The 16526-nt window shown below is 36.5% G+C and overlaps 1 protein-coding gene across 1 annotated transcript; it reads right to left on the bottom strand.

Annotated features, from left to right (window-relative positions):
* Window positions 1–1206: 1206 nt before the first annotated feature.
* LOC18440551 (Signal peptidase subunit) lies at window positions 1207–15808 on the bottom strand. Its single transcript, XM_006850690.4, has 6 exons — window positions 15625–15808; window positions 12329–12376; window positions 8459–8521; window positions 3869–3922; window positions 2945–3031; window positions 1207–1752 (listed from the first exon to the last, which is right to left on the bottom strand). Exons 1-6 carry the CDS (start codon window positions 15748–15750, stop codon window positions 1627–1629), a joined length of 504 nt encoding a protein of 167 aa, XP_006850753.1. The 5' UTR covers window positions 15751–15808; the 3' UTR covers window positions 1207–1626.
* Window positions 15809–16526: the final 718 nt, after the last annotated feature.

The following is a 16526-nucleotide window of genomic DNA, read 5'->3' as shown; positions in this document are numbered from 1 at the left end:
CTCTAGTTAAAGCCTTTCAAGGTTATTATAGTGCAAAATTTTGGGTAAAATGAATTTTAGAAAGAAATCGCATTTGAATAGGCATGTTGTTTTACACACCAAAACCCCATTCTAATAATTTTAGCCTCACTCTGTATAATTTCCAAAGATATCGTCACCGATGCAATCATAAGACCCATTCCGGTCTATTTAAAACCATCTGATTCCATATTTCATACAAAATAATTTCGCCCAGGTAGATAAGGTACACTTTTATGAAAAATTACAAAATAAGATCCTCCATCTTTGAAAAAAGTGTCTTACACTGTAGAATTAAAATGCACCTCAAAAATCTATGAAAAAAAAGTAGTTTTGATGTTGAAAAACCCTCTTCTTGATATCAAGATGTACAAATATGAAAAGAAAAAAACATTTCTATTCCCAAACACTGCATCTTGTAACACATTATCTAGACCGTCTATTTTCAATATTTTCATGTGCTTATTTGAACTATTTTTAGAGTCTAAAATTTTATAATTACAAACGAAAATAAATTCACAGGCATCCTAAGAACTTTTTACACTAAATTACATCATAAGATAAATTTTGAGGTACATCTTATTTTCTTTTTTGAACATTTAAAAGATCAACGTAATGTCTGATTGTTTAAAGTTGCAACCCTATGCAAACTGCACTCTATTATTAGCATCAAAAGATAGCAATCACCCACAACCCTTAAAAGTGAAATCAAGTGGTTGAGAATATACCAATAGCTGGCCATGATATTTGTACACAAGGTAAATGTTTGAATGTATACAATCTCAATATTTATATGAGCAAAAAAACAAATGAAGCATGCAGTATCATATAAATTCTTCCGTCTCCTATTAGTTCCGGAGACCACATTTGCCCCTTTCATGTATTTGTACAAGTGGTCTCTTTCCTCCCTTTACCCATTCTCCCTATTTTGTGAGAGAGAGAGAGAGAGAGAGAGAGAGAGAGAGAGTATTTTAGGATGCCCTTCTTAAATGTGACCTTCTCTCCCACTTTCTTTCTTGCTCTTTCACTTTGTGAGAGAGAGAAAGAGAGGCTCATTTTTTGTTACCTCTTCATACATTAAGACAAGTTACACACCTGCCTTTTCTAATAAACAGTACCAACACATCAATGAAATGAAATCCAAGAGACAATGCCCAAAACATAAAGAGAAGAAACTCTACACACCAATTGACAGTTAAATCAATCCCTTCCATGGTTTTTGTTGTATTACAATCATTCAACATGTCCATGTCCACACAATATAAACAGAGCAATCTCACAAAAGGGAAATAACAAATCAATTCGAAGAAATATCTAAGGTTTCTCCCCAGTTTTGTTGAGAGAGTAGCCTCCCACATTTCCATTTTTCAGCAGGTTTTCAATCTATGTGAGAATGTGATAAGTAGTTGCATGCTACACTCTAATTCAATTCTTTGAAAAGGAAGTCATGATAAAAGAGCCCCTAAAATTTCAGCTGATAAATTAGTATATCATTTTTTTTTAATTTATTCCACATGAAGCAGTACAGCATCACTCTATAAACTGGTTCCCAAGCATTTGGGAATGGAAACCAAGGTGAAAAAAACAAAAAGGTAAAACTTGGAACTACTATCTATACTCTTGAGGCAGACCAAAACCCGGCATGACGATCTTATCAGCAAACATTCTGCCAGTCTTGGGCATAACATGCCAGTGCAGTGTCAAGTTGAATTCTTTGCCTCTAAGGTTGCTTCCCTGGACATCCAGAAAAATCATTTGTGAATATATGTATTGAGAAATGATCCTATAGGCCCCTCCCCCACCCATGTGTGTAGGACCTCAAAGGATCATCATTAAATTTGGCACGGATCTATAGAAAAGTCAAGTCTCATACCCATGTGATAACTTTTCTAGAGATCTATGCCAACTTTAATGGTGATACTTTGAGGGTCTTACACACATGGGTGGGGGAGGATCCTATAGGATTATCACTCATATATTTATGGACCCAAATATTTAGGTTTCAGCATCCATACTCCCATTCATATTCAAATTCCTTCTCAATTTGTCGACACTAGTAACCAATGTTCAAAAAGGTGGAGGCGGGCTGCCTAGGCAGCTAGGCGGGCACCCAAACACCTAAGCATCCATAAAAGAGGGGGGGCACATGAGTGTGTGTGCTTGTATGTGTGGGGCCTCACATGAAATACTTAAAGATCCTTTTTTCATATCTTATATATAGAGTAAGAGAGAGGTCTTAAACACTTGGATGACGTTCTTTTTTTTTTTCTAATACATTGAGAGAGAGAGTGTCTATGAGAGAGAGGGACCTCACATCAAACACTTGAAGGTCATCTGCTTCTTTTTCTTCTTTTTACATGTAAAGACAGAGCATATGGGTCCATGCATGTCTTTGCATGTGTCCGTGTACGCGTACGTGTAAAAGAGAAAACGAGAGGCCTCACATTGAACACTTGCAGGCCATCTCCTTCTTCTTCTTATATATAAATAACAAATAGGCCCATGAAAGAAAGAGAGAGAAGGGCCTTAAATAGGTTATAACTTTTTGTTTTTCCTTTTAAGGTAGCTTTCTATTTTTTTTTCATGGGGATGGCACTAGGTGAGCGTCTTGGGCATTCCCGCCTAGCCCCCCCCCCCCCCCCCCCCCCCCCCCCTGCTTCGCCTAGGCTGCCTAGCGACCGACTTTTTCAACATTGCTGGTAACAATTTAGAAACATCTCGATACTGTGGTAGGAAGTTAGAAAAGAAGGGAACTGAACAACGGAGTTGAATTTGGAGAGCAGAGATGACGGCTAGAAGCAAAAATATAATCAAATTACTGGAAAGCACCAAGCAATGGGATTGGAGCTCCTTCCACAGGCTAATATACCAAAGAAATAAGCTACAAAATTCCATTAATTATTCAGATCAAAGCTTAAGTGATGACCTGATCAATAAAACGGTACTTATTGGTTGTTTGAATCGAAAACTTCGCTTGGTCTTTTGAAGGTATGATGCCATCCCATAGTGAAACCTGCAAGACACTTCAGATTCAGAAACCATAAATATTTTGAAAGAAAGATGTAACCGTTTGTTTCTATTAATGAAGTTATCACTTGAAAAACAAAATATTTAAATGAAATAGCACAGAGAATTTCTTTCATTCGAGAAACAGAAATATTTTAGGTGTATTTGTCCAGGGAAAGAAAGAACGACTCAATCAGATTAATCATTACAAATTAAGGGCTAATTTGCTGCAATAGTGAAAGCCAAGTTAGATTCCAAGAAGAAAAAAAGGCCTTAAGGGCGTGGAGGATAAGTGACGCGCCTTAGTATTTCATAAACATCATTTACAATAGGAGACATGTCCATGTAATACCCAATATAAAGGAATGGGAGGATCAATTCCCTAAATTGATTGTGATAAACTAAACAATTAAATGGCTGATCAAATTAGAACTCTCTCCTTACACCAAATCCAGAATCAGTATTCATTTACAAGGTTCTATGATTTATCCTAGAAACATTTTTTGCAAACGGGTTAAAAAACATGTGAGGAACTGTCACCACTAAAGGCACATTAATATATAGATGTCTATAAGATGCCATCCAAGGCTCATTTAGCCGAATCATGAGGCTTTGATTCACTATGGTAACCTTTCTACTTCAAATCCACAAAAGATCAAGATATCTGTCTCTAAGCATCAATTCTCACATCACAATGTTGTTTAGCACCACAAAACATTTTTGCTGTGTAAAAAGATGGGGATAGAATATATTCAAAAATTAAATTTGATTCCAGAATCAAGAGAAAAACTTTGTAGACATTTATATATGCTATATATGAGTATTTGAAAAACTAAGCACTCGCCTGATTCAATGAATTTTTGGGAGTCTCATACTCAGCTGCTAAAAAGACAAATACCTGCAGTCATAGAACGAATGGATGAGGAAAACGAGAACATCAGCAGAGTATGAAATAGTAAACCAGCTCGAGTACAGAAACACTCCAAGAAGAACTAAAAGTGTGACTATCTTTTTAATGAAAAGTATGCAGCCTATATCGCATGAAACATATAACAGAGGGAGAGATGAGCATAGATAAACATTAATTAAAGGATCATGTACGGAGCTCACCACAATAAAGCCAATTATGTAGACCAAAAAGGAGAGATGTCGGGGCAAACAAACAACTTAAGTTTGTCTTAGAAGACAACATATATTTCAAGGCCAGTGAGCCCACAAATGGGAAATACGGGGTGCTTTGATGGTTAGCAAGCAAAAGGTTTCTACCAAAACCATGTACAGAACAAGATTTGAGTAAAAAAACCAAAAAGACATCTTTATACTTGATAGCCCCAATTGATCAAACAATATAAAACTCAAATTAAGTCTTAATTAATGCGACAGAAACTTTCATCACGATTAACAAACTTACATTAGCATATCACCAAAGAATGCAAAAAAATCTCCAAGGATGGGCCATAACAGCAGCATCGTAAAATCTTCTAGTTTACACTATTGTAACAAAAGGGAAAGAAAATCCCCATAGCATCAATACCTTCACATTCCTAAAATAGCCCCTCAAGGACCAATTGATCAGAACTAAAAAGTAACAGGGAATACATCTCCACCATCCAAACCACCACCTAACTCCAAAACCCGTATGTTGAAATCCTTGGGTGCTCCTACAGTGGTTCTACAAGCATCCTCCCTGATGGCATCCCAAGCAGAAACTGCCTTGGCATGACTTGGGCCACCGAGGCCAACTTATACACAATTCCAAGCTAGTCATGTCATGGAATCCTCATTAATAGTCAATATTTGAGAATAATCATGCCGAGTGGAAAGCTTCACTTGTACTTCTGCAACACTAGAGTGACATCATCTTTAAAGTGGATAACACCTCAACATCCTTTTATAAACATTTTTAAGAAATCCCTTAAGATGCCAGCCTAAGAAAACATCATCATCAGCATCATCATCATCATAGCTTTTTCCCAATTAATTGGGATCAGCTACATGAATCCTGATCCGTCATTCTGCTCTAGTAAAAGTCATACCTTCAATGAAGTCATAAGTCCCCATATCTTTTCGAACTACTTCCAACCACAATCTTTTGGGTCTACGCTTGCCTTTTTCAGCCCTTCCACTGGAACTAACGCCTACCTCCTAACATGTGTTGTACTTGATCGGCGCCACACATGGCCAACCCACCTAAGTCTACTCTCTCTCATCTTATCGTCTATTGGTGCCACACCTAAATTCTCCCGAATGGATTCATTTCGAATTCTATCCATTCTTGTCTTGCCACTCATCCATCTCAACATCATCATCTCCACTACGCTCACTCTATGGATATATTATTTTTTGTCCGCCCAACATTCTGCCCCATAAAGCAAAGTTGGTCTCACAGTTGTCTTATAGAACTTGCCCTTCAACTTCATTGGATGCGGCGATCGCATAAAATTTCAGTTGCACATCTCCACTTCACCCTCTCAGCTCTAACTTTGGGTGCAACATCTTCCTCAATCTCTCCATTTTCCTAGATTATCGACCCCAGATATCGAAAGTGCGGTCTTTTTTGCACTTCCTTGCTATTAATCTTAACTACTTCCTCGTCTCTACTCCTATTATTACTAAACTTGCATTTTATATACTCTGTCTTAGTCCGACTAATTTTAAAACCTTTGGATTCTAGAGCATCCCTCCAAAATTCTAATTATGTGTTGACATTGTTTAGGGTCTCATCGATCAAAACTATGTCATAGGCGAACAACATGCACCACCGTACCTCATCCTGTAGGTGCCTAGTTAAGTCGTCCATAACTAAGACAAAGAGGTACAGGTTCAATGTTGAACCTTGACGTAGACTTATTGTCACTGAAAACTCACTCGTCTCTCCACTAGTTGTTCGTACACTAGTTAGCACTCCATCGTACATATCCCTCATCAAGTCGATCTAGTGTCGGGAGACTCCTTTCTTTTCCAACACCCGCCAAATCAAATCTCCACGTACTCTTTCATAAGCTTTCTCTAGATCAATAAAGACCATGTGGAGGTCTTTTTCTTTCACCCTAAACTTCCCAATCAGATGCCGAAGTAGGAAAATAGCCTCAATTATTCACCTTCTGGCATAAATCCAAATTGGTTTTTAAATATACTTGTTTCATGCCTTAGTCGTTGGTCAATCACTCTTTCCCATAGCTTCATAGTATGGCTCATAAACTTAATCCCTCGATAGTTCGCACATTTCTGTATGTCTCATTTGTTCTTGTAAATAGGTTCCACAATATTTTTCCTCCATTCATCTGGCATTTTCTTTGCTCTCAACCCTTGTTGAACAACTTCGTCAGCCAGTCAATGCCAATCTCCCCCATGCACTTCCAAACCTCTATCGGGATACCATTTGGTCCTAAAGCCTTTCCTATCTTCATCCTTTTCAAGGCTTCTTTCACTTCCAACATCCTAATCCTACGAATGTATCTATGACCTCCGCCCTCATTTGTACCACCAGTTCCTTCTACCGTTACTTTCCCTTGTGTTCGACACTTAATAATTTTTTAAAATGAACTCTCCACCTTTCATTGACCTCGTCATTTTCACTAAGAACCTTTGATCCTCACTCTTAATGCATTTAATATAGTTTAGATCCCTACACTTTTATCTCTTATTTTTACTAATTTTAAGACATCTTTTTCACCTTCTCTTGTTCCCAGTTTATTGTATAGATTATTATATACCTTAAGTTTAGCTTTACTTACTATTTGTTTAACGTTTTTCTTAGCATTTTTATATTCTTTTAAGTTTTGACCGTTTATATCACTCTGCCAAGTTTTATAACATGATCGTTTTTCGCTAATGGCCTTCTGAACCTCATCACTCCACCATCAAGTTTCCTTATCGGAATTTCTTTTTCCTCTAAATTCTCCTAAAACTTCTTTTGCCACTTTCTTGATACAATCAGCCATCTCATTCCATATTACATTAACATCATGTTCAGAGTTCTATTTTCCTTCTTTAAACTAATTTATCCCTAAATAAATATATTTTCTCATTTTTTTTAAATTTCACCACCTAGTTCTTGGACCCCACCCTTATCTCTCCTAGAATAACCTTGCACGCTTCACATGATGGCCAATCTACTTTCTTAACTAGGAAGAGGTCTATTTGGCTTTTATGTGATCCACTTTTATAGGTTATTAAATGTTCATCTCGCTTTTCAAACTAAGTATTTGCTATTGCTAAGTCATAGACCATAGCAAAATCTAGAATAGTCTCACCCATCTCATTTCTTTCCCCAAACCCATATCCCCCATGTGCCCCTTCATATTCTATATTGTCCTTCCCTACATAACCATTTAATTCCCCTCCTAAAAGGTCCTCTCTCCATGTGATATGTCTTGGACAAAGATAAAAAGTATGTCTATAGTTGAACAAAACACACCAAATGGGCGATCACCATCTTTAGAAAAAAGGTTACCAAATCACTAAGCAGAGGCATTTATTAGAACAGGAAAATTAAATAAATGGATGAATAGACATCCTAAAATTGTAAAAACTTTCCAGAAATCAGGTCAAAGGTTCAACCACAAGCTACAAGATACAGGCCAACAAAGATCATTCACACAATATGCTCTAGTGGACCCAAAGAATAGTCTCTCTCTCTCTCTCTCTCTCTCTCTCTCTCTCTCTCTCTCTCTCTCTTTGAGTCCTTTCCTAGGTAGGGTTTTACCGGAGGGAGTGAATATAAGATACGCTCCCACTGGAGCATATAATCTTTTGGTGTTTCTTCATACTGCATTGTTTTGGAATAGGTATGCCAACCACAGCGTATTTCAACCCTCCTACCTCATTATTAACAGTCAAAAGTCAAAACATATTTCAGTTTCTTAACATTCACATCCCCATGTTATAGGGTGTGTTGCTAATATTTATCCAGTGAACAAGAAAACCATGGCTCGAGTATTATTTAACACAGTCTTTCTATTACTTTTATTGATTATAAATAAGCTTCTCAATAAAAATAGAAATATATAATGCACTTTTAACGAATTTCTGTGTGGAAGTTCCCAATGCATGCAGTACATAAGTACACGACTCATCATCACTGCATCACCACGAACACTTTGGAGGCTTCAACGGCATTATATAGGTTATAACTTGAGAAACCTAGAACATTGTTTCACTCCATAAAAACAGAAAAACTCTGATCATACATAAACAGGAAACTGAATCAAGCATTGAAAAAGGCCTCAGAAAACAACAGCATTATGAATGCCGAATTCTAGGTCCATGGTTCAAAACCTGACACAATGTCCAACCTAATACAGATCCAATACAACAGAGGCTCGTTATCAATGTAGGAAAGGATGAGTAAATGCACTTCCAGTTGCAGATAGTAACTTCAAGTTAAGACATCAAAATACCACTAGAGTGAAAAATACAATTAGTATATGACCTGCTTTGTGTTCCATGTAAATGTCGACTGTAGGTCAGCTGATATGGTAAGTGTTAAACTAACCTGCACAATAAAAGAGGCAAAAAATGCAACAACAATTAACTTAATAAGCCATTCTAGCAGAACAATTTGAAAATAAATTTATAACTCTGCACTTTGAAAACCAAAACCTAGAACTTGATAAGACAACAATCATAATATATAGCCCAAAACATGCTTCAGAAGAAGACAGTAACCATACAGAAACATAGAAAGCTCATAGTGAAAAGAAATGAATCCACTGATATGTAAGGGCCTTTTGATATATATATATATATATATATATATATATATATATATATATATATATATATATATATATATATATATATATACTATCCATGCAATGGGGAAACCGATCAATGCGATCAAGCATAAGATCATTGCCATTTACTAAAAGATAAAAAGACTTCAAGAGGCTAACTGCTTGTTGAGCCTTAGATGCAAATATTGTGAACTCCGATATCAAAAGGACACCATGTTGAGATTAATGGAAACAGAACAAATATTTTTTTTTGAGAAAGAAACAGAACAAATATTAATATCATGATACACATATGGTGCCTTTAACACAATGGAAATTAATTGAAGAAGACTCATGTGATTGACAACAACTCACTTTGGACAGTGAAGAATCTGTAGATACCAAAGAATAACCATAGCATTACAAATTCTCAACTTTTATCTTACAGACAGAGTTTGAAATGAGAAATATGCAGACCTGCCTAGATTTCAATCTCTACGAAAGAGGACTGAATACTGCAATACTGTAGATACCAAAGAATAACCATAGAATTACAAACTCTCAACTTTTATTTTATAGACAGTTTGTAATAAGAAATATGCAAACCTGCCTAGATTTCGATCTATACGCAAGAGGATTGAATACTGCAATACTTTCCTTACTTTAAGTTTATCGGGACTACATATCCTCCTCTATGGTCTAAGAAAGGTGAGGACCTTAAACTTTCCCGTAACCATTCCCAAGCCCGAAAAAAAGAGGTGGGTTGTGTTAGGTAGGCAGCCAACGTCAAACTCTGCCAAAACTTTCCATGAATCCTGAATCTAAATTATTTGTGTATGCTAGGGCATTCCCCATAAGGGAAGCACTGTACCAGATGGCCTCAATGAGGGTATGGCCCTTGATAAAGCAGAAAGGCATACTAGGATTCGTGCAGCCGATCCCAAATAGTAGGGAGAAGGATCTAATGATGATGATGACATGTGCTTCTCTACAATGTTTCTGCTCAGAGGTTCCCAAACATAATTTTAATAAGCTCTACCAATGGCAATGAAGAGGTTACCAAGATAATTGTCAAATGACTGAGTCCACTAAAACTTACTTAACAACTCAGAATCAGGATGCCTAGAAAGCATGTTCTTAACCTCCCATGAATCTAGTAACAGCTAGAAATGTTCCATCAAATCCTATGGCTAATTCCTAAAGATAAGCTCCTTCTAGTAGGATGCATGCTCATTTCCTTACCAGTATTAATTTACAAGAAAAAAAAGGAAAAAAATGCAATAGAAAGCCAATAATCAAAACATGAGGAGCAATCAGAAAACGAAAGCCAGGACCTTCCCAAGCTACATAACCAGGCTCCATGTTCAATACTCTTGTGCTTCATCCCAGGCATCATATCGAAGTTCCAACACAAGCAACAGTCCTCAAACCCACAGGTCTAGCATCAACCTCATTAGTCTCCACGGGCACCAAGTATTCGGCAAAAGATAGTCTCTAATCACCAGAACATAATAACAAGGCAACAACAGCAGAGAGAGACTGGCCAGGCCCCTCCCCACATTCCAAATCAAGGTATGGAAAACAGTTCACGGGCTTCATACAATGCTTATACTATAAGCAAGTAAATACCACTCGCATTGCAAAAGATGTGGATGTGTAGAACATATATATAACATCAAAATTTGCTAGAAAAATAAAATTCAAGACAATGGATGGTAAATATGAAACTTGGGATGACGTAACATAAAATAATCAAAAATGTATTTGTGTGTGTGCACAGAGAGAGAGAAGGGGGGTTGTCATTTCTATGGACTTCATACAATGCTTATCTTAACCAAGTAAATACCATGCGCATTGCAAAAGACAATATAAAATTCAGGCTGAGGAAACATATGAAGCAACATAAAATTAACAAAAATTGCGTATTTGTGTGTGTGTGTGTGTGTGTGTGTATACAGAGAGAGAGTGGGAAGGGGGGTGGGGGTTGTTGTCATTTCAATGGGATACTCAAGCAGCATTTTAGAAGTCACCCCACCGCAGGGCCTACGCAGCACCTTGGGGCAAGCCAAGGCCTTAGGTGCCTTGGCCAAGGCAAGCACCATCGCTCTTCTTCCTCTTCTTCTTTTTTTTTTTGTTCTTTTTAGTTCTTCTTCTCATCCTCCCTCCTCTTCCCTGGCCACCTTGGCTACCGCTTGAGCATTTTAACACTGTACTAAAGTTCTAATGCATGTCTCCAATCTTTTAGTACCTTTACTAATTTATGAGAGATTCCAGTTTTTTGTTTTGCTGGGATAAGTAAGTGAAATTCATGTACGAGCTTGAGTAATTTTCTAGAAGATTTAGGGTTCAGATATAATCAGGATTCATACTGATTTTTTGCAAATGGGAAGATGGGAAATTTATATCAAATCACTCCAGGGAGATCTTGTCCCTCCAGAACCTATTCAGATTGATGACAGTTGCTGCTTTGTATGAGCTACTGTATATTACCAAGGAATGAGAATAAATCGCACTTAGAATGTCAAAATAGGAGTGACTGAGATAGGACCCAACTACTCTTCTACATCCATTGCTTAGCAGAGGACATATACTCCCATTTTACAAAACTAAAAGATGCCATTATCTTCTTGAACATCTAAAATTTGTCAACAACCCATTTTCCAATAGGATAAGCTTTATATACCCAAAAAATAGTTCACTCAAAACTTAGATACAAGTTTGAAGGTGCAAACAAACATGATTTGCAATAAGCCATTCTATAGAAGCTATCCCCATATAATCCCTTTCAGATGCGGGATTGAACACTTCTGCTCCTTGAACTATGGGTTTAAGCACCTACTCCGAAGAACTTACTTCCCATCATACTATATCCAACAACATCAAATCGAAGAAGATAGATATGTCCTAAACCTTCCTCTAAGGACCTTACACCCTAAAAAACAGGCTCCTCAACGTGGACCCTATGATTAACGAGGCTGAGGATGAAAAAGTAACCTCCCATTCAAACAAGAAGATGAGAAACCCCAACCCAACAACTTGAAATGAAAACCACACACTGATCTCAAAGGAGCAAAAATTAATAAGTGATCAACCGACTCCTGTGTCTCCACCAGGCAAATGCAGTAATCAAGAATTAATGACTGACAAACAAATAAGTTTATTAATTGGAGTGACCACGAATATTTACTTGCAGTAGCCAACGGTGTCTGTACTCCCAATACAATAAGCAAAATTATCAGTTGTGCAGATGGTAACAAAAAAATTATGTATTTCATTGAGTAAGAAGTTCAAAGGAGCATGTGAGATTGAACAAGCAAGTGCCATAATTAGAAAGCAGATAAATCTATAAGAAAATGAGCTATTCTGTAACTTCCTATAGAACTGACAATAAACATCTAAAATAATTAGGAAATCAACTATACAGAAAAATTCCCCAATTTCTCCATGCATAAGAAACTGACCACTCACCACGAATAAGTTAGTTCTATTTTTATTTATATATAGAATTACTTTCTACTCCCTCACAGAAACGAACACCAGTTCAGTATAAAGTCCTAAAATATAAAATTTTCCTGACAAGGAACAACCTCATCGTTTCCATTCGGTTGCTTCCGAAACCAGTTGATATTTGATACCTGAAAGGAAAATTCACAGTCAGAAACTTAACAAATACCAAAATGATTAAAATTCATGTTTCAACCATCATGCAAGGCATGACAAGACATGCTGCAGTTATTGAGAACATATAGTAAGTAAGAAATTAAACACAATAAGCCAAGTAATTGATTTCCTCATACACGTTAACCAACATATCACCTTTTGAAACACCTCAATAGCACAAAGATGTCTACGAAAGAAGCAAGAGTGCATATTTCTAAAAAGTTCAATTGGCAGAGTATTTAGTCCAAGACTTCATAGTAGTGATTAGAAGAATCGTCAAGCTAACTCGGAATCGCCCTAGTTGGCTCGAGATCATGGGTTCCCGGTTCCAAAGGCCTCCTAATCTGGGACTCGCTCCTATTTGAGACAACCCGCCAGTTCATTATAGTGAATCGGCTGGTTCATGTACAAGTATTGGAAAATCGCCCGACCCTTTTGGGGACGTTTTTGTTTGCCAAAAAATATGAGGCCCCTTTTTTTGTTTGTGCCTCATTTGGAGGAACTTTAGACCCAAATTTGAGCTCAAAATCCATTTTTCAATGATCTTTGAGACTCATGAAACCATTTTTCCAGTCGCAAGGGTTATTTTCATGGAAAAGTTTTAGGTTTTTTTGTTGACAACCTACTCAACGAGCCCTGGATCTCTCTGATTAGAAGCCTAAAGCTAATAAATCCGTCAGTGTTTTTTTTTTGTCTTATGATCAATCTACAATAGGTATTGGCTCTTAAATTGTGTAATTTGTGTAAATTTTTTGGGTTCTTGAAAATAATGTATATTTGCATATCAACTCATTAAAAGCTAGATCATGCATTTTTGTTTGATTTCAAAATATACTTTCGTCCATTGGGTAACTGACAAGTGCAATTTTTATATTATAGCATGAGTTTTTTCTGCAATCATAGTATTTTTGTACCATTATTAGTTTCTCTCAGTTTAACCTTCTTTATCACAAATTGCTCGTGATTTTTTTGGAATTGTTAGCAGAATTTTCAGGTTAATTCCCATTGTATTCAAATATTTTTTTATTTTTCTGTGTGTGATATTATTTGTTACATGTATTCAGGTGTTTTATGACAAAGTCAAAGCTTCAAAATCACGAAAAATGTGGCTCTCAGCACAAGCTCTCTCTCTCTCTCATAAAATGTGACACAATTAACTCTATCGACAAAAAACCTAATTTAATTTTTCCTCTCATGATGAGATGATGTCTCCTGCACATAGGTTCTCTCTCCTAGGGGCATTCTATCTCCTTCTGTTGCTCCAAAGAAAGAAATTGATGGTGACTTTGAGTTTTGAGTGTGGAAAGGTCAAGCCATGGGAGGGAGAGAGGATCCCTGAAGAATGTGTACAGATGATTGGGGGAGAGGACTTGGAGCAGAGATTGGGAAACAGAACTGAGAAATAAGAGTGGGAAAGACATTTCGGAGAAACTTCAGCTTCTTGGACGGCAGGGGGAGTGCCTTTCGCTTTTGAAGATAGAACGAGAAAATTCAGGCCTGCTAACTCAAATCTTTGTAAAACTATTCTTGACTCTTTTCCCTTCCTTTGTTGGCTAGAAAGAAACTCTTTTAGATGTCAAAGCAGGCGAAATCTGCTGGCCAAAGTTGGCCACTATTCAAACATTGATATGGGGTTGGATGGTTTCTTGTTTCTCTCTCGTCACTTTGTTTCTCTCTTCAGTGTAAATTATTCAAGGACCCAGGGTGTCAACCTTGTATATCAGCATACGCCTTCTCGAGATCCCAGATTTTCTTCTTTCTTTTTTTTTTAACTCTTTCTTCTTTGGGGGAATTCTCCGTAGTTGATATTAGATGATAGATAAATTGTTAATGTTCATCTGTTAATGTGGCGATAGAGAGGACTTTGAATCTTGTGAAATGGCCCAAATTGACTGATTTTTACTGATAAACAGTCTAGTTCAATGGACAATTTTCATATTCGAAGCTTAGAGAAAACAGACATCTTTCAAATTCCTAACTAATAGAAACTATACATCTGGAAGAGGGGAACTCGTGTTTTTTCTGGATTTTGTGGGTTTTTCTCTGTGTTATTTTTATGGTTTGAAGACGCTCCAATCACAGATCTAACTGAAGGTGAACTTAATATGTAAAAGGCAGAGAGAGAGCATGAGAGACCACTAGAAAGAGAGAACCAGTTGGTTTTGCCAGAAATGGTAGAGAGAGAGTTCTTGAGGGTTTTGGGTGGAAGTTGTGGACACAGACAAGTGTGGTGTGTTAATAAAGAGCATACACCCAAGGTTCTAACTGGACTGCAAGCTCCTGGAGCTGAGGACTCCATCATTTACCCAAATGTTAAATGCAATAAAGCCAACAAGCTCATATCAGCTGGAGCTCTCGGAGGACATATTTATTAAACACATCATTGGGCACAAGGAGAATGACAATGTAAGACTGATAGAATCAGATCTTGTGGCTAAATTCCTATGGCATGCAATATTTGTGGTCTAAATAAAACTCAAAGCTTTAAACTGAAAAAAGGAATATGATTACTATTATTATTATTATTATTATTATTATTATTATTATTATTATATTATTATTATTATTATTATTATTATTATTATTATTATTATTCTTATTATTCTTATTATTATTATTATTATTATTATTACATGGAATCTAATTTAGATTTCGTTTTACATTCTATGATCTTTATTCTAAATTTCTAATTTTAATTATGTTTCAAGGTAGTAGGAATTATTGTTGATGTAGTTTACTAGTGAGTTTTCAAAATAATAATACCCGGTTGTGGCTTAATCATGATTGTTAGTCTACTAATTCACTCACTGGAACGGCGAAATCAATAAAAAAATCAGCACAATGGTTTTACGTATGAGAAACTTACCAGAGTCTTCACAGCAAAGATCTGATATAGTATTAAGATTCAAAGGCATACAACCTCCAAACAAATCAAACAATAAATTTCTCTCTTGACCCATAAAATCAAACAAATAATAAAGTAGATGTAAGAAAAATCTAATCTTTCCAAAATATATCTCAGGCATTGACGCCAAAGCCCACATATAAGAAACCAATCTATGGGGTGCTATAGCAAAGGACATGGCAATTGAAACTCAGCAAATTTACCCTAAGTGCTATGCATTGGCGCTGGAAATACAAAGCAATTAAGCTAAAGACAAGCCTGTAAATATACTAAGCGAAGAGTAGATATACTAAGCGAAGAATTAGGGTTTACTTTTACCTGGACATCGGCCTGGGGTTGGGGGACGTTAAGATGGTCAGTAATGGAAGCCATGGCGCACATTAGGGCCAAAATCGTTACCGCAAAGGTTAGCAGGGCATTCGCCCTGTACCAAAAGGAGTGCATTCTCTCTCCCCCTCCTCTCTATATCTCACTCTAAATCTTTGAACTCTCGCTACTGTCTAAATATGGTTGGTCAAAGAATGCGGGTTTTATAGCACAAGGGAAAATACCAGTAAGGAACCAGAAATGAAACAAATACCCTCGAAAAGATACCAAAAGTAACTAAAGGGTGTGGTTATTAAACAACCCAATTAAAGCGCACCTTCTAATTTGATCATAGCATATAATTTTGATGTAAAATATCTTTATGATTATCTCAAAATCTATTTTTATATCTAATTACAAAATTTTAAACTTCAAAAATTGTTAAAATCAAATAGATCTAGAAATATATGACAATTTTGAAAACGACGGCCTAAATAATGTGATGTAAGATACTATTTTTGGGACTCAAAATCTATTTTTCTTTCATAATCATACATCTCGATGTCGAGATGTTCAATTAGAGGGTTTTTAACATTAAAAAAATATTTTTGGATGGATTTTTGAAGTGCATCATAGTTCTACATTTTAAAGTTACAACCTTATATAAACTTTTTCCATAACGGGGTAAAACACCCCTTCATAGAAAATTTATTTCTAATGTGCTCTTCTTAATGGAGTTGGAGTGAAATTTTGACCCCATTGAGAGCTAGAAGTCTTAGGATATGGATGAAGTTTCAATGAGGCCTATGTTTTATGAAAACAAAATAATGCCTCACCTCACATCCATGTGTGAAAAGTACTTTCGGGTGACTCTACAACTTAAAAAACAGTACAAATCTTGTGGATCGATGAAC

This window comes from Amborella trichopoda, chromosome 1 (assembly GCF_054954075.1).
Source record: "Amborella trichopoda isolate Santa Cruz 75 chromosome 1, AtrichopodaSantaCruz75HAP2 v2.0, whole genome shotgun sequence".
Classification (NCBI taxonomy): domain Eukaryota; kingdom Viridiplantae; phylum Streptophyta; class Magnoliopsida; order Amborellales; family Amborellaceae; genus Amborella; species Amborella trichopoda.
This window is presented reverse-complemented; position numbering and strand designations above follow the sequence as displayed.